The sequence below is a fragment of the Melanerpes formicivorus genome, unplaced genomic scaffold, assembly GCF_026170545.1.
Source record: "Melanerpes formicivorus ecotype bairdi unplaced genomic scaffold, bMelFor1.0.p_v2 SCAF_16, whole genome shotgun sequence".
Taxonomy (NCBI): domain Eukaryota; kingdom Metazoa; phylum Chordata; class Aves; order Piciformes; family Picidae; genus Melanerpes; species Melanerpes formicivorus.
The window spans coordinates 6,160,469-6,179,928 of record NW_027142368.1 but is presented as its reverse complement, the minus strand read 5'-3'; the positions used below and the strand labels follow the sequence as shown (position 1 = coordinate 6,179,928).

Here is a 19,460-nt window from a genome sequence, read left to right as displayed (position 1 = left end):
TGGGAACTGTCAAATAGAGATTTTGATATTGATGATGATGATGGACTGGGTTAGGAGGGAAAGGATTTGATTAATGACAGACAAAAAGAGGATGGAATAATTAATGCCAAGGAATGAATTTTATGGACAATGAATCACTTTAATTTTATATTTCTTTTAGGCTACAGATTTGATTTAATATTCTGAGATTTCAATGAGGCATTTGACTTTCTATCATCTCACATTTTGATGAATAAAGTATAAAATTAATGTGGTGCATATGCAATAGTTTTAAAATTATTAAACTGAGCAGCAGTGCTTCTAAGAGACTCCCACAGGGACTGATCCTCAGCCGTGCACTCAACATTTTTATCAGTAGTCTGCAGGAAGTCAAAACTATTTCTGATAAAAATTCTTAGATGATGATTGGGAAGTTGATGAACAATGAAGCAGGCAGGCAGATGCAGTCCAGTATCAGATTACACACCTGGAAATAAAGACTATAGATGAATTTCACAGGATAAGACTGTCTGTGGAGAGGAACAATGATGAAGAGTTCTGTCTAGTAAGCAGACTGCAGTTTCCACAGGCAGAAGCAGCACTGTAGCTTCAAGGACTGTTAATCTTGTTTCTCTCGATTACGCCAAAGTCTGCAGAGCAGACTTACTCTAAAAAAAAAAATCTTGGAAGCAGAGGTGAAAAATGCAATCAGTGGCAACTCCCACAGGAGTAATCTTAATTCAGTTATTACACATGGAGAGATCAGCACTACCAAAAAAAATTATATTACATCTGGCACTGACGCCAATGCCCCTTCCTGATGAACCAGGAATACCAGATCAGCTCTCGAGGCTGCAGTTCCAGAGGGACATCAGAGTGGAAAGACATCAAAGAGGACTCACAAGAATGATGAAAGATGTGGAAAACATGCCCTTGATTGAACCATACAAGAACTCAAAGCAAAAAGCATGATCTGATCACAGTTTACGTGTAGCTATGCATGGAATAAAGATTTTAGAGCTCTTCGGTTTTGTAGACAGCTTGGCTAGACAATGCAGGGGGACAGACTCAGTTTTGCAATTATGTACATTCCCAAACACAGTAGTAATGCCTTTCCCCAATAACTGTGATGAACTGCCTAGCCCCTCAACATTTTTCATTTTAGTCTTAATTAATAGTCTTCTAAAGGTTACTCAGAGCTGTCACATTTGTACAAGTCACAAAGAGAACTCTAATGGCACACGTTGTGCAGAAGACAAATTCAATGTCAGTAACTATTTTGTGATCTAAATGCCTAAAAATCTTTTACTAATACAATTTTCCCCATTGTCTAATACTCCTTTTGGCCAATCACTACTCTTCTCCAACTTCTGCTGTTCATTTAGATGTGAGGTGATCAGGGGAAATGCTCCATGTGCTCAGGAACAACCCAAGCTGGTCAACAGGATCGTTGTATGTGGCTGGAGAAGAGGAGGCTCAGGGGTGACCTCATTGCCCTCTACAACTACCTGAAAGGTGGTTGTAGCCGGGAAGGGGTTGGTCTCTTCTCCCAGGCAACCAGCACCAGAACAAGGGGACACAGTCTCAAGCTGCGCCAGGGGAGGTTTAGACTCGAGGTGGGGAGGAAGTTCTTCACCGAGCGAGTCGTTCATCATTGGAATGGGCTGCCCAGGGAGGTGGTGGAGTCACCGCCCCTGGAGGTGTTCAAGAGGAGATTGGACGTGGCACTTGGTGCCATGGTCTAGCCATGGGGTCTGTGTTGATAGGTTGGACTCGATGATCCTCGAGGTCTCTCCCAACCTTAGTTATACTGTGATACTGGCTTCTCAGTCCAACATAAAGATGTCTCAGAGCTCTTTGCAGATGACAATTTGGTGAAATGGCTCCGTAGTCTCATATTAATTATGTGACAAGCCTCCACAAGCATTTTAGAGGTGTTTCATTAGCCAAATAAAAGGTAGCTACAGAAAATAATAGTTTCTTTTAAATAACAGCAGTCCCAGGAACAGCACCCCAAGGAAATAGTTAATCATCACTCCCACTTATTCACTTAGCAAAAGACCTGTAGCCAAATTAAAGCCCAAGCTTTAATTCTCCAATAAGTCAAACTTTTGCTTTTAAATAACAATGAATTTTGGATACTAAGACCTTGTGCAAGGGAATAACATTGGTAAATGCAGCAGGCTGCAGCTTTGAAAACATCTTTGTCACTGGGCACTCTGAGGAAAAGCTGGGCAATTTTAAGCATGTTCAAGTATGGACTGTCAACAATGGACAATCTTTTTCCACATCTACTTTTATCAGAATACCCAATTCAGAAGCTACACCCATTGGGGAAAAAAAAGTGTTTGAGACCTCTAGAGTGAGTGAGTGTTGTTTACTGCTCTCAGTTAGCTGGTGTGCTGATGCAGCAAGGTCACCATAGCTTTGTGGCTGTGCTTGCAGTTGCTTACAAGATAACAGCATGTGAAACAAAGTATATGTGAAACAAAGAACTAATTAGAGAGCAGCTTGTGAAGTTGCACGTAGAGCTAACTGCAAGTAGGCTGGATATTACAATGTAACCCTGGACTAATAGCCAATAGAATGATGACACTTGTGCATACTTAGCTGAGATGTTTTATAAGCCGCCGTACATTTGAACAATAAAGTTGAAGCTTGCTTATCAATCATATTGATTGCTGTGGGCTTTCATCGCCGTTCTCTCCAACAAGTGAGCATCAAGAAATGCAGCCAAGCTTAGCTGAACATACTGAAATGCTACAACACTCAATCCTATGTCGGCCATTCACCCAAGAAGTTTCACCACAAGACCAGTGAAGTATTGTTAAAATCCCAGGGTCATGAAAGGCCAGAACAGACTATACTAAATAAAACAAAAAGCAAAAGTTTTAAACGTGTCTTAAAATTATCACTAAACATTTCAGCTTGAAGACCTTGCATCAAAGACATCCTACAATGATAGCAAACTGTTAAAGTGTATTCCCTTTCTTAACTAGCCATGACCCCTGTGAAAAGCCAGTTTCCTTCACTGATACATTCATCTGCCAAAGCCACTTATCAGATTAAAAGGACACAAAGAGAGAATGAGGCAAGCATGCAATGATTACTCCTAATCATCTTTTCAGAACTTTAGAGAGGAAGAACATCTCCTAATTGAAGTCATTTTTGTTGTTTTCAAAACAAAGGATAACTATTTGGTAACAAACTGCTCCCAAGGATAAGCTTCCATTTTTCAACTCCTCACACCATTTTTACATTGGTTGCCAACATATTTTTCCAGCCTGAGTTATTTCATTGTTTAAGAAATACCACAGAAAATGAATACATCTTTGTTTTCTATCCCTTTGGAATCTGTTGTTTCAACATTTTATTTCTGTGCATTTTAATGTTTACCCTTTCTTTTCACTTACTAACACCTAGGAAATCTGCCTGTTAGCACTGCAAGTTACACATACTTATGTAACCATCTTCTTGTGTTATCCAAGCTAGCAATTACATCAGGTTTAACTTACAAACCCCATACCTCTCAAACACAGGGCAACAATTTATTTAAAAGCTTTTTACTTATTGTCAGCTAAAGACACTGCAGTGAGACCATCATATCACTAAACTGCAGAGTGATGCAGGATAGTTCTGCTGCTTTTTCAATTACCTGGTATACAAATGGCTTTTAATTTATATTGGCTTGTTTCAGGAATTTTTTTTACTGCCACCTGTCCACATGAGCACTGAGGAAAATACACAATTAGTAGGTATAGTGTGTACAAGGACTTTCCTAGAGAGCAACCAAAACCACTGCATTCAACATATAAAGGCTTTTTAGCCACAATAAGGAAAATGCACACACATGAAGGCCATTCAGGAGAAATTTCATAAGCAGAGTTGCTTTACCAACTGATCCATCAAACCTGATGATAATACCTGAAAACTGGGGAACATGCCCAGGACACTTTCATTCTCTGGTTACAGTCAAAGGGTACTTCCCTTAAAATTCCAGCACTGGTATATTGTTAACAGGTAACAAAATGCTATCAGGGAGGCCCCATCCCTGGAGGTGTTTAAGGCCAGGCTGGATGAGGCTCTGGCCAGCCTGATCTAGTGTGGGGTGTCCATGCCCATGGCAGGGGGGTTGGAACTAGATGATCCTTGTGGTCCCTTCCAACCCTGAATGATACTATGATTCCATGATAGTGTCTTACCCATGGCCCACAGAATTAGCAGCAATATGCAGATTAGTTCATAAATGCAGTAGTTCCTTCCTTGGACTCAGCAGAAGGAAGTTCAAACAGTAACTAACCACTGAAACGCTCATTCCTTTAAAATGAAATGTTGATGTGTTTGGACATTGAAGCCCAAATTCATATGCAAATATCATCAGTATTTACTTCACCAGAAACAACCATCCTCACATGACTAACAAAATGCCCATAAACAGAAAATGACTCACAGTCCCCTTTCTCTCATTCATCAGCCTGACCTCAAGCAAGTATCAAAGATTTCTGAAAGTAGTGTAGTGAAGATTAGAAGGATGCAACATACCCAGTTTTCTAGTGGATAGCTGAGCATGACTGGAAAGAAGCTCTAGGAGTTCCTCCCTGACCACTGATCTCAAACAGCCAGTTTGCATTCCTGACAGGAAAACATGGAAGCCCTTCAAGCTCATCTGAGATACCAGGTGCTTATCTTAACCTACAGAGAATAGTTTCATCAAAGTTCTTTCAGTACATAAAAATTGAAAGTATCCTGTATCCATATGAATACTAAAACCAGATTATTTATCACCAGCTAATGTGGGGAATAATGAAGATCCAGGAAAGCAGTGAAAGAAAACTCATGACTGGTGGATCTATACCAAGGATACCCATCAAATCCTCCCAAAGAAGCATCTTCTTTGCATGCTCCCAGTGGCCTAATCTTTCAGCCCATGGTGTAGATTCTTGTTTTGAATAAAATGAGTCAGAACTTGAACTCTTTGCTATTCATTCACAGGGTATCTGAGATATCTGCACGTATTTTGTTCTGTTGAGATAATCACACAGAACGTTACAAGAGCAACATGAACAGCCTGAAACTATTGATTTCCTAAAATACTGGACTGGTAATTCTGGAAGGCAACCACACCACAAGAAGCATAGAGTGACATTTTTTATGTCCTCACCAGTTTCCTTGATGTGGAGCTGGATCCAGGGAAGAATTTGCACCTCTATATGCTCACCGCCCACACGTCTGCAGTAGCTCCCCTGGCAATGCATCCCACCCAGAACACTGACCCTGTATGCTTCCAGATGTGTCAGTTCTGCTGCTTTTTGTGGATTTTCAGGAGCTCAGAGGTGTTGAGTCAGTGCTCAGGCAGCTGGCATCCATTGGCAGCCACAGCCCATCGGAGGTGGGACTGGCAATTCAGCAGCTGGCTTGGAGCACTCTCCAAGATGTTCAATCAAAGCTCCAGCTGCAAGAAGCAGCCACTGCACTGGAGGTGTCATTATTGTTTTTAAAATCATTGTTAATTAAGGTGAGATCTCACTGTGCTGCTCTTTAGCAAAGACTGGAAGAAATAGACCTTTCCTTGACAAGTTTAGCATTTGAACAGGCTGCACAAACAAGTATAAAGGATGATGGAAAACATAAAAGGTATATTTCAAATGCTTCTTAAAACTCCATTTCAAGGGCCCCCACTGCAGCCCTTCTGATCAGCCAATTAAGCTTATGGGCAGCACAACAGTGAGCAATATGCCTTTCCCACCACTTTATCCAAACCATAGTGCTATGCATATTTACTGGCTGAGAGATGGTCAGCCAGCAGAAACTGCCTCTTGCTTCTTCCCCAGAGGAAAATGTTTGTTCATGGTTCATGCCTCTGGTTCATGAGGGAGCTTTAATTGGCTGGAGTTTGGCTGGAGTCAACCCAAAACTGCATGTTCCCTCATCTACTTTCTGGCTCATTACTTTTTCCTCTCTTGACAGATACATTCAGTTTGACTGAATTTTTACACTTTTCATCCTGTAATCCATCAGAAGTCACAGTTCTTTACTTCTGATTATGGTGGACCATATGTAATTTTATTTTCAACCTGAATCCAAGCAGTGGTCCTAGGGATGACATGCTGTGGAGTTTTGTATGCATCCTTTTTATTGAGGTCAAAGTAATTGTTGTAACCATAAGTATTTAAAATCATCTCAGGGATTAGGAAACTTTTGAGTCATCTTCTGAAGCACCAGCACCAGAGTAAATCTTCCCTCTTTACCCTCCATGCCCTGAGTTTCCTGGTCTTTTCACAAAGTGGTGCCACGTGTTGCACACAAACCCAACAGAAGAACCCAGCATTTATCTGGGGGTGTGTACAGATGTACAGACAATTTTCTCTCAGACACAAATACTCCCCAGTGGAGAAAGTTGTAGTAACGACAGACAATGACAAATGCTCTTCCTCAAATTGAATACCTCACACACCGTTACTTGGATTTCATGGTAGCAGACCTGCTCAATGACTCAGAGACATTACAGAAATAAGCACAGAAATCAGTAAAAGGCCATTTACCTACATGTAAACTGCTCTATGTAAACATATAGAAGTTAATCTTCTTAGACACAACAAATGATTGTTTTGATTGAAAATTTGGCTCTGCTGTGTGTTCTGCCCCTGCTTTCAACAAGAGACAGAACTTCATGTGCTCTACCTCACTTGAAGACAGAGCTTTTGATTTGAGGTTGACATCCAATGTGTGCACCTTAGCAATTTTAACTATCACTAAACACGGTGCAGGAGTAATAAAGTTTTACTTTCAGCTGTTATGCTCAAAGCTATCAGCCCAATCAGTTAAAATACCCATGTAATACCTATCACTGACAGCAATTCCAACCACCATGTGGTTATAATGCACACCATTACTGTGGACTTTGGCTTGGCACTTGCATGTCTTCTCGCCTCTTTTTAGTCAAGCTGTGGGCTATGAGATAACTACCCACGTACCTTCTAACTCTGTTAGATTCCCTCACTTAGAAGTGAGATAATGACTGTGTCATAAATACACACAGACCATAAAGAACAAACAGATTAATACTTTTCATTCTACACTTGGGTCTAGAAATCAAGTGTGAAGAGGTGTCTTGTGGCACTGTCACACATCCCTCAGCTTTTAAAATCCATCTGGGAGAGGCTGGCTACCTCCAAGTGAAAATACATGTCAGTTTAGATGTGGCACAAGAATTATGTGAAATCTGGTGAAATCCATTGACTGAATTGACAAGCAGAGGTAAAAAATCAGCTACTCCACCGATCACAGATCAATAAATCAAACCACAGCACGTACATATTCAGAGCACATAATTAAGTATGAAGCAGTGTTTCACCAACCTACACCCTGCAAATGAGAAGTCTTGCTATATTATGGCTATAAAGCTGATATCAATTGAATATGATTATTGGAGACTCATGTTAACAGCTTTGAAACATGGATCCACATCCTTACTCTCTTCTTAAAATATGGGATTAATCTAGCCATACATCTGTATTAGCCCCTTTCAGTTATTTCAGCATAGCCTTAAAATTATATTTGGCACCTATATCTGGCACATACCATAACTGCTAGCAACAGTAATAATTTCTGCATTGAGGTCACCGAGAATATTGACTGCTGGAAGAAGTCAGGAGAGCACAGAATGCTGCCTGACTCAAAAAGTCAAGGGAAATAGGAACATTACAATCCAGAAATCGTTGGGGATCTCAGCTGCCTGTGAGATGCAGCCCTCAGAGCTCGCCCTCTCCTCATCCCTCCTTGTCCTCACCTCCTCCGCGCCACACACACACAGAATCACTAGAGACGATCCTCTGCTTTCACAAAAGCCCCCGCCTGTCTCTCCTTCTCTGCAAGGAACAGGACCTGATCCAACATGCCTGTCCCACAGGAAAAGCCGCTATTTGCGCGTTCGCCGGGAAGAGCAGGGCGCCGATCGCAACGCAGGCTGCCTGCAGGGAACGGCAGCACAGCCCAACAGCCTCTGCTCATAGAACAGCCTCTGCCGAAAGCGCGGGTAAAAAGGGATGCAGGAGACAATGAGGGTGAGCTTGCCTCTGTCACCTCTCGCAGCGTCACCCGGCTTAGGACAGATTTCACGGTGACAATCTCTGGCTTTGGAAAGCTGGGCTGAGACACACCGAATCCTCTGCCACGGCAGCAGGTGAGGCTGCTCTGCAGGCGGCGGGGAAGCCCGAGCCTTCCCTCACAGCCGCCCCACCACCCAGCCGCGCTTTCTGGGCGGGCAGGGCGGTGACAGCCTTACTCCTTCACGGCCCCGTTCCACCATGGCCCCGCTCCGCGACAGCCCCACTCCACGACAGCCCCGCTCCGCGACAGCGGTGTTCGGCGAAAGCTTTGCTCCGCGACACCGGTTCTCCCCGCCGCCGGCCCGCCCCGGCTGCCCGCCCACCTCCGCGCCCGCTCCTCGGTACTTACCCGGCTGAGCCTGGGCGCAGGGCAGTAGGACCACCATCAGCCCCATCAGCAGGATAGCCCCGGCCAGGCCTGGTCTGCCGCCTGCCGGCTGGGCTCTGTGTGGGGGCGCGGGGCCGGGCGCTCCACCGGGCCCTGCAGAGGGACGCGCCCCGCTCCGTCCGCTGCCCGCCGCCCGCCGCCACATTCCCGCGCCTTGCACGGCCCCGCCGCTGCTCAGCGGGCAGCGCTGTCCATCGCCTCGCCGCGCCGGACTCTAGAGCAGCGGCTGTGCAGGGAGGCGGCGGCGGCGGCGGCAGAGGAGGAACGGGGGGCACCGCATGCTGCCGGTGGCTTTGCCCGGGCGCCCGCCGCGACCAGAGGACGCGGGGCCGATGCCCCTCAGAGGCGGCGGCGCGGCCCCTCCGGCTCCGGCACGGAAAGCGGTGCGGAAGACAGCTTCATCCACAAAGGGCTCACGTCGGCGCCAGTCCCGGCCCCGCTCCCCGCCCTCCGAGCGCGGGGAGGCGGGGAGCGGAGGCGGCGCTGCCGGGGCCACGGGGACCCCCCTCCGCCGCTCCGCGGGGCGCCCGGCCCCCCGCACCCGCCTGCTCCGCCTCAGCTGAGCCAGGGCTGGTACCCGGGAGCGGCCCCGCAACCGCGGAGAGGGGCCCGGGGCGGCTGGGGCGCGTGGGCGCTGTCCAGCGCGGCAGCGGAGAGCGGAACGGGTGCTGGGGTCAGGCACCGCCCTCCGCGCCTTCGAGGGCGCATTGAACGAGAATGACCTCTTGGCCTCATCCCGTCCCTCAGTCTCTGAAGCAGCTGTGCCCAGCTCACCGTGGAACCTTGTCAAGAGTAAAAGTCATCCTCTGTTCATCTCAGTCATTGCCAGCTGCTGTACCTGTGGGTCTCCAGGCCAGTGTCTCCAAAGATAGCCCTCTTTAACTCGGGTGCCAGCAAACCCCTCTGTTCAGGAAGCAGCCCACGCCCTGCCACAAGACAGAGCACCACCAGCAGCACTTCTGCCAGCTCAGAAACAGCTCTGAGAATAAAGACACTAGAGTATACCACAGGGATCAGCCAAATTCATGGCTATATCCATGGCCAACCAGTGTGTAAACACCGGAAAGGTTGTCTCCAGCCACGCGGCTCCTGCATTTGGTCACTCTCATCCTGCTGTCCACTGTGCTCAGACCTCCAGGTTGAAAGGGAAGCTTCAAAGGACAAAGGTTTGCCACTGCAGTGCTTAAAGGTACACAAAAAGATTAATCACCACATGACGTGTCTTAGGAACATCAGAAGAAGTGAGCCCCAGCAAAAGGCAGAAGCTGCCTCAGTCACAGTCAGACCAAACATTATGCCAATTCCTTTAGTGATTTCTGTAGTTAGTACTTTCAGCAGAGGTAATGCAAATTCTTTGTTCTAGTATCATCTCTTTCCTGGCACTGCTTCCTTGAGTTCTTTCAGTTCTCAGATCATGTCTGTGGGCCACAAATGGTGAAGGTGGGCTCAGGACAGAATGTGCTCCAGGACTCTGAGAGATGATTCTGTAAGGGTTACATCACTTATGTACAGGAAAGCTGCCCTGGCCACCCATCAGTTCCAGAAGGAAGGAAGAAATCATCTTTCTGACAAATTCTTTTAAGTCATGTTTGAGGTAGAACAAGCCCAGGCATGAGCTAGCCACAGGTTAACATCCTGCTGCCCAGCTACTCATAGCATCCCCAGAGCCATGATGACCTATACACATTTATCCAACTGGTTTAGCACACACAGTCTCACCAACACAATTACTCAGCCACTGATATCCCACTTGTGCCATTTTATTCACTTTTCCCCTTAAATCGCTAATTCATTCTATGCAAAATTAGCTTCTATATGATGACTACTAATGATTGCCCACAAAGAAAAGATGGCAGTTGTGTGATCACTGTAGTAAAATGGATCGCTGACTCAGCACTTGCTTTATTTAGGGCCGTCGGATGCGGTGAAGGGCCCTCTGCTGGTACCTTTTGTTACCTTTCAGGAGTCCCATTTCAGCATTTTCACAGCGGTACACGTTTTGTCATAACACAACCGTTGTAATAGATCCATCAATGAGTTCGTTTTGATAGCACTTTTTCCCAACAGAGTACTCAACCATTAGTCTTAATTTTCCATTATACAGTGTATATGTGTGTGTATATATGTGTGCCCATGCAATATAAAGTTCTGTTTCTCCCCCCTCCCACCCCCCAAGAAATTCAGTTATTTCAATTATATGTGTATTGGTTTAAGCTGACTGGCCCCACTAGAAGGGACAGGGCTACCCACCCCCCAAGGGGCACAGAGCAACAGAACAAGCTGGATCATATATTCTATACCATGTTCACATCATCCTCACTGTGTGACAGGAAAGAGGTTGGCTGCTGTGTATAGGACTTGCAATACATTGTGTAGTTTGTGGGTTCCTGTTCTGGGGTTTTTCTTTCCCAGTTTCCAGGCTGGGGCTCATCCCTTTTGTTCTGGTTTTGGTTTGTGTGTGGTGGCAGTGGGTTTGGTGATTCTGCCTGCTGTGCACACTGCTACCTTTTCTCCTGTTTCATTTTCCCTTTGTGTAATCTGACATCCCTGCAATAGAGTAGTAAAATATCCTTATCTCAACTGACATTTCAGCTTCCCCAGCTCCTTTCCTCCTTGCCCACACAGGGAGAGGGGAAAGGAGAAACCCCTCTGTTGAAATTGGTACACTAGGGCTCAGCTGCTGGCCAAGTTAAAACCAGGACAACCTATTTTTTTCCAGAATGATTGGAGAAGATCTTTTACAGCAAGTTAAAAATCACCAAAGTTTAGCCAAGTAACTGTAGTTAACTACTTCCTAAACTTACCTTTCCCAATCCTATTTGTTTTCTTTGTCCAGGAAGGTAATTTCAGCCTCTGGGAGGTATCTGTGCATCCATACTTGGTACCCAAATTTGCTTTCCTACAAATGGTCTTCCTCTGGCAGTATGCTCTGTACACCTGGCTGAATATCAGGTACATTTTTGCCATCACACTAGTGTGTTGTTCATGTGTTCCCTTCTGTGGTTACACATGTGGAACAAGGAGGTGAAGTGTACCTAATTCTAACCTGTTTTCCTCTCAGCTATGGGATCCTTAATGCTAGAAAGCAGTCTACCATTAGTCCAGTAGTCATATTCTAGAAGAGATGTGTCATTATGGATAAAGAATCAAGAAGCTATATGCCAGTGAAGATCTACTCTAGCTGGCTAAAGAGATGTATTGAACATTTCTCTATAGGATCAGTATATCTCTACCTGGGGAGGAGCACTACTCTACCACACTATGCAACAATAAACCATGCACAGAGACTGGAATTCATTCGCATTTGCACGAATTCTCCTACCTTTGCCCCAGAACAATAGGTTGCCATTATCTGTATGCCCTTGGCTGAAACTATGAGTAAAACCTAGATCCAAAATTGTCTTGCTTGCAGTAGACCTACCAGTCAGTCTTGCTTGTCTTTATGAAGGAAGTCATAGATGAGAATCTCATCCAGAGATGAGAACAAACAAGTGTCCATTCATCAACTTCTCCATGGAGCAGGCTGCAGGCCATGGTCTCTATGTGTGACAGACAGTTGGCATTTTTTGATGAACAGGACAAATTTAGGAACATCTCACTCCACACAGGAGTGAAGTCAAATCTCCAGGCACCTCTACCAAGCGGGTATAAATGCTGTTGAACTGCTTTGTGAGCAATACCAAACAGGAGCTTCACTATTGTTTCCCAGGGACTGATCATCTGACCATCTCTCCAGCTGAAAACTTAAGCTAATTCATTGAGAAAATATCACGTCATCCTGAACCCATTTGTCTCACTACAGATCTGTAGCATGTGACAGCCCCATTGACTCTGAAAGCTTTTCCCTGAATGAATCTACCACCATAACTACAGTATACAAGTGCCCTTTGCATTTAGTGGCAGGGAAAATACTCACCAAACTCTGAACCAGTGTCAGTCATCCCAACGGCAGTCGAAAGGAAGATTACATACTCATGATTGCCAGTCCTGTCCTTCCACAGGACAGTAAAGAGCAGAGGGGACAGCTGGACTTTATTACTGATAGAGTACAAGAATGGAAAGGATTTCACAGAAAGCATATTCCCTCTGAAAGGCTCAGCTGCCTTACCTTGTTTGTTGGATGTTGCCAAAAGCAAGAGCGTAAAATGCACCAAGGCAGTGGCCTTACTTGCTATGAAACATGTGGGATACAGATACCAATATGGATTTAAAAGTCAGCAGCATGAAAGTCCCACTGTGAAGCACAAAAAGGAAGCAGCTTTCACAGCAACAGAGGTGTCTGTAGAATTTGGATGGATGCCTCTTCCTGTGGCCTAAGGTTCAGTGCTGCAGGAAATGCTCTGCGGACAGGAGGACCAACATGCACTAAAGACTGAGCAGCTGTGAACAATCAGTAACAGCAGCACCTTGCACTTCACAAAGTGAAGCTTGATGTCAATTCTGAAATTATTTGGTATTCAAAATGTATTGTAAAAGACTGAAATGACAGTGCATTTCCTTTATGACAGCACTTGAAACACCACATTAAGGACAGAAATCATGCTACATCATAATTGCCCAATAGCCTGCTTCACAACAGCTTCCAAACCACTAGATTTCGGTGAGCACTTTAACTCTGTGGGCAGAATGAGTGCATTTGGCTGACCACAACACTGGCAAATGTGCCTTCCACGGATGTATGGTCCACAGCAGGCTGGCCATCTGGAGCCACTGACCGCGTGGGGCCATCTGTGGCAGCAGGAGCACCTTCCTGCTGGCCAAGCAGCAGCTGCCACAGGCTTGGTACAAACTTCAGCAGCAGTGATGTATCTGCTGGTATCCAGGCCAGATAACCTTTTTCTAAGGTTAGAAAAAGTAGGACATCCAGAACAAAGAGCCTTCAAGGTTTGGCTACACTAAAGCAGAATCTCAAGATCCTCCTAAGCAAAGCGTGAAAGTTAATAACATTTAGAATTTCATAGAATCCTAGAATGGCTCAGGTTGTAAGGAGCCTTGGAGATCATAGTATCATAGTATCAGTCAGGGTTGGAAGGGACCACAAGGATCATCTAGTTCCAACCCCCCTGCCATGGGGAGGGACACCCCACACTAGATCAGGCTGGCCAGATCATCTACGCCAACCTTCCTGCCATCAGCAGTATCACAGTATCACAGTATAACTTAGGTTGGAAAGGACCTCGAGGATCATCGAGTCCAACCCATCAACACAGACCCCATGACTAGGCCAGGGACGTCTCTTGACTAGAGTCAGCTACTCCAGGCCTCATCCAGCTTGGCCTTGAACACCCCCACGGAGGAAGCATCCACAACTTCCCCAGAGCAACCTATTCCAGAGTCTCACCACCCTCATACTGAAGAGCTTCTTTCTAAGATCCAATCTAAACCTACTCTTTCTCAGCTTAGACCCATTCCCTCTTGTCCAATTGCTAGACATCCTTACAAAAAGTCCCTCTCCAGGCTCCCTGTAGGACCCCTTCAGGTATTTCAGAAAGCAAAGCAGCTTAGGCAAACGATTACAATCAGAATTTTAAAGCAGTCCCAGGGAATTTTCATCACCTTCATTGTAATCCAGCCTTGATGCAGCACAGCAAAGAAACAAAAGCCACCAAGTCATCTGCTGCAATATATATTTTAATTCAAAGTGAATCTCGACAGTAATACACCATAAATTCTTATTTTGACACTCACCAAAATAGTCACCTGGAAAACCCGCTTTTTGTGACAAAGTACAGAAGGCTTGGTCACATTTAAATCACTGAGAACTAGAAAGAAATACTATCGCAAACTGTAAGAGACATTACATCCATAAAAAATTTTCCCAGTCCTCATATTGTAATATTGCACAGTGCAATTGCTACATGGCCAACTAGTGTAGCAGAGAAATCCAAAGCAAAAAAAAAAACAAGTAATGATAAACAACAAAACCCAAACCAAAACAAAACCAAAAGCCACAAATCTACAAATTGTTAAACAGTAACAGTTCAAACTCATTAATCAAGTCTGTATCACTGGGTATTTCTAGAACAAGTCTTCCTACAGCTTGCAGTGTGATTTAACTTTTACTTAACACAAACCAATTAGCAGTAAAAACAGAAAAAAATGGAAACCAACATAAACAAAGAAACAAAAAAAGTTAATACAGTAGCATATTTGACCAATAAAACACCCTGAAGTAAAGTTAAAAACTGAGTACAAGAAGTTCAATATAAAAATCTTGCAAATTAAAGTAATATGCAGATATGCAGTTCCATAGTTATGCAGTGTTTTATTTAAAAAAGGCATTAAAATGGCAAGGTGTACAACTGTTCCTCAGAGGATGCCTTTTCTCACACAGAAAAGGCCTTCACCCTGAAGGCTTTTTCATTGTCTTTTTCTTTTTTCCTTCCCTGCAGATGGGCCCTGGACACTTGCAGTGCCAGGAGTCCCTTCTCTCCAAGTGTATTGCAGGAGGGGGGCAACATCACCCAGTACATTGAATTTAACCTGTGACAGGATCCCAAATATTTCATTCTTTGAAATGCAGACATTTCTAAAATGACAATAAAGAGCAGCAGATCTAATTTGGGGCACATTTACAGCAACTTTTTCCTGCATAAGGTAAGATGTTGTTGGAATATGCAGAGAATTGTGTCAATTGAACAAGCAACGTTAGCTTAAAACCTTAAGCACAGTAAAAAGAAAGTACAGTAAATACATCAGACCAATGAAATCCCCATGGCCCCAGGAAAAAAAAAAAAGAAAAAAAAGCAGGATTTTTTTGTTATCACAATACAAAATTTATTTACCCCATCTGCATTGGTGATTCTTGGTGTGTCCATTGCCAGCAATGGAGGGAGCACCAAAAAAACCATCGCTTCCCAACACAAGGGAACGAACAGAAAACTATCTGCTGGACCATATAGCACAAGTCTGAAGTAGTAAGGTGGATATCCAATTTGAGTATTTTCTTGCCTCCCTATATTTAGGCTTTGTATACGTGTCGATAGGATCTCAAATTCATCAGGATAGTCCTAGTTCCCAATACATGCTTTATATACACACACTTGTACAAAATGCATAGAGTCGATTGCTAAAAACACTGAAACGTTTGGGAAAAGTTCGGTTTCTTAATTTTCAGTGTGATTAAAAACCTACTGCTGGTATTTCTCATGAATTTTTTTTCTTTTCTTATGATCTAATACTGTCGTATTTTAGTTATTATTTAAAAAATAAATCAAATGTAGGCACGTTTATTTCATTCAGACATTCATTAAATAAAACACTGCTTGTGTTAGTGGACTAAAGGAAAAAGATTACCAGTTATTAGCTTATTTGATAAATTCAAATGCTTTGCACTCTTATTCCAGTCAACATTGCAAGGATTGTATTCCAGATTTTGGTTTAAAAAACAAACAAACAAAAAAAAAAAGTTAAGTCAAGCCTGCAAGATGCAGCTTAAGTGTCTACACAATGCCAATATGAAAACATCTTAAAAAAGAATTAAGTTACATCAATACAACCACTTATATGCAGTGATGAGCTCAAAGTTAATGGAGATAAAATACTGATGCAAATAACACACCCCCAAAAAAACCCATATGCAATCATCTTCCATCATTTACAGTATAGTAGTTACAACACTTCAAACGTAAAAACAAAATGAAGGAAAAGAAAAACAAAACACCCACAGCCAAAAAAAAAAAGGCAACCAAAAAAAAAACAAACCCCAGAACAAACCCAAAACCCAGCTTCTGTTTCACGTAATTAGACTTGTACAGAAATTAGAAGGCTAAGAAAGAACTAGTTAATCACCTAATTTCACAGCTATCTGAAGTGGCAATCATTATATAGCAGCTTATCTATGATACATTCAAGATAAATGGTACAATTTATTACTTGCCCATAAGCTAAAACACAGCCTCAGCTTAATACCTTCTGTAAATCCCATCTCTACACTACAGTATACTTGAGGTCTATGAAGAAGTAGCTACCTTTTATAGGAAATGGATGATTAAGTCTTTGGTGCTGCAAAAGCAACTTCATTTGAACAAAACAAAAAAAACCCAAAAAGACACACTTCCTAAGGGAAAAAGAAATAAGATAATGCCAAAAGCATGTAACTGACGTCCCTGACGGAATGTATTAAATAAGCAAACACCCGCAACAGGCTAAAACAAACACTAGCATGTAAAAGGACTAAAATCTCTCCCATGCATAAATGAAAGATTGCACACAATGAACTCACATCTCTTCAAGCTTCAATAGTAAATATTACGCTACTAGTTATTAAATACTGCATGGCTTGCTCAAGCTAAGATGAAACCACACCATGGATCAACGAGCACTTGGCTTTTTCTTTCATTAGTCAGTCAGTCATGCCTACCGCACCTCTAAACATTTGATTATATCCAATTAGACAAACACTTTGAAAAATAAACTACTTCGGTTGTATTGCAGTTCCGTTTGCCAGTAGGAAATACTGTGTTGTGTGTCACTACTCAATAGCTACTGCATCAACTTTTTCTTAAAACACTACTAAAAAACTCTTGTCTTGAAGCTAGATCATTCGGGGCGGGGGGAGGGTAAAATAAAATAAAAGACAGCAGAATTGGGCTACAGCAAAAAAAAAACCATGCTGCCTTCGATAAGGAAAACACACCCAATACTAAAATCATACCACACAAAACCCAAAATGAGCGTTACACCATCAAAAAAAGAATCAGCAGATCTGAATTTTTAAGTGCTGCAGTCCTCAACATTTATATATAAGTAATAACATTAACAACCTCAAATATTTAAGGCACTATGTGTGGGAACAGTTTACAATGCAGCTGAGATTATTGGGACAACAACATTTAAGAGCAATGTTTAGGCTTTTTTCTTTCTTTTCTTTCTTTTTGTTTTGTTTTGCTTGTTTTTTTCCCCCCATGCAAAAGACACATGCAAAATGTGAAGAACAACAGCTCAACTTTCAGGTAAGTGACTCAACATTTAAACACCAAGATACGCAACACAAACGAGTTACTTCTACACTGTACTGCTGACGCATGTGCATCTGTTGCTCTAGTTCTGTACACTGAATGGCTTCCCAAAGGTGGACGTGTCTTGCACTAGTCAGAAGGCAATTTTATAAAAAATAGCAGGAGCAAAACCAGACTTCTGCTCCTGTAAGTCACCTGTCTAAAGTTACTATATAAGAAGATAACATGACCAAAGACAAGTTATACCAAATGTGCAAAACACATTAAAAGTGAGTTTTTCCTGTTGTCTGTATTTTTTTTTAAAGCTCAGAGTTGTTTAAATTGCACCCAAGTCTACATGATTCAAAAAAATAATTTTCCTGTTGTGCCATGGCTAATATTTAATAAATACCATGTTTCTTCTCAAATCAAACTTCTGCATCATTGAGCTTCCTCAATATACTGGATGTGAGTTCTCACATAAAGGGATACTGGCTGAGTTTTGTCGGACTCAGTGGAAATCCCGCGTAAGCGGGCGACGCTGCGATGTACGAATGCGGTGGGAAAATTGGTTTGTACTGAGTCTGATGAATGGTTGGGGAAGGTAAGAGGCGGGGATTTATGCCAACTGGAACTTGGTGCACTATGCCACTGGGATGAGATATACTGTACGTTGGATGCTGCAACAAGGGTCTTGAGGTACACGGCGAGGCAAGGAGGTGGGCGACAGGTGCAGCAGTACTCAGGGGTGCTGATGTGGGGAAGGGAAGGATAGCAGGCTGCCCTCCGAGGTGGGTGCTGCCAGAGAGATGCGCGTGCACCGTAGCGTGGCTTGGGCTTCCCTGTGGAAGGGAGAAAGCATGACCAGCCACGCTGGCTGGGATGTAAGCCTGCTGCCTCCGAGGAGCATAGTTTCCGTTCCACTCCTGCGGCCCAGATCCAAAGTGCTGAACCTGTCCACACAGAAAAATGAGCAGGTCTTAATATTTCCAAGTATAAACAGCATTTGAAAAATGGAGTAATGCACTAAAACTAGTCAACTTAAAACCAAGAGAAATATAAAGACAGGAATAATCAAATGCTTAAATGGAGGGGGGAAAAAAAAAAGAAAGAAAGAAAGAAAGAGAGAGCTATTTCCATAGTAGCACAGACAAGAAATCTGACAGTAAGAGATGGTAAACAGAACACAGCTTATTTTAATGCTCTTGCAAGAAAAAAAAAAAATAGAATTGAAAAAAAAAAGATCAAATGCCATGCTGGGCTGTTTTAACAGAAATACCATGTATCACATGAGCAAGGTGCTTATTCCACTCTACTCAGCACTGGCTTGGCATCAATTGGAAGTGCTGCATTCAGTTTGGGCACCATAATGAGGCACAAAGAGGACAAATAGGAGAGAAATTTTAGAGGAGAGCAGGAAAAATAATAAACGGATTGAAAATATCTGAGACAACTAGGCAAACAGGAGTCTAGGGCTATGATCACAGGAAGATGTGGCAACCATTAATAGTTATAAAGAGAAAGACTACAAATCAATTACTCCCATTAAATGATGCAGACTTCAAACTACCAAAGGACATCCACCAAAGAGAGAAGGATCAGTATAAATTTTTGTCATGAAAATAACATTCTACGCTTTCTGCCAAGAGGCTGAGGAGCTGCAGTCATTGAAAGGATTAAAAATTAATACCATGCTGATCATATTAAGGTTTGCTTAGAATTAATTAAACCAATCCTCTTGCATAATCATGCAGAAGGGGAGATTGTGTCAGCCACCCAAATGCTTTTTTCAATCTCTACTATTCAAGTCATTATTGGTAAAGCCTCTTATCTTCATATAGCATGCTTGCATTTAGTCTTTAACTTACAATTTAGTATCCACAGTCACTCTACTCTGCAAGACTTACACAAACAGGTACTGCTCTTACATTAAATGTACCTCCAGATACCTAATCAAATCTCAATGCAGCTACAGCTGAAAATTAATTTATGAGGAGGAGCTTAAACCTCTTGTTACATGCCAGCTTCAGTTCTCAGCCACAGCAG

The 19,460-nt window shown here is 43.2% G+C and overlaps 2 protein-coding genes across 9 annotated transcripts in view; both read right to left on the bottom strand.

The window, feature by feature from the left end:
• The window catches only part of KIAA1549L (KIAA1549 like), a 113,195-nt gene extending 104,685 nt beyond the window's left edge, over window positions 1-8,510 (bottom strand). For all 7 annotated transcript variants that reach the window (XR_010988498.1, XM_068147892.1, XM_068147888.1 and 4 more), the window contains exon 1: window positions 8,437-8,510. Coding sequence is in view for 6 of the 7 variants with exons in the window: in XM_068147892.1 (XP_068003993.1) it covers window positions 8,437-8,482 (46 nt within the window). In the remaining variant the exon portion in view is untranslated. The remainder of the gene's footprint in view (window positions 1-8,436) is intronic.
• A 5,578-nt stretch (window positions 8,511-14,088) lies between these two features.
• The window catches only part of HIPK3 (homeodomain interacting protein kinase 3), a 103,260-nt gene continuing 97,888 nt past the window's right edge, over window positions 14,089-19,460 (bottom strand). For both annotated transcript variants that reach the window (XM_068147887.1, XM_068147886.1), the window contains exon 16: window positions 14,089-18,367. In XM_068147887.1, the coding sequence (XP_068003988.1) occupies window positions 17,891-18,367 (477 nt within the window). In that variant the 3' untranslated portion in view covers window positions 14,089-17,890. The remainder of the gene's footprint in view (window positions 18,368-19,460) is intronic.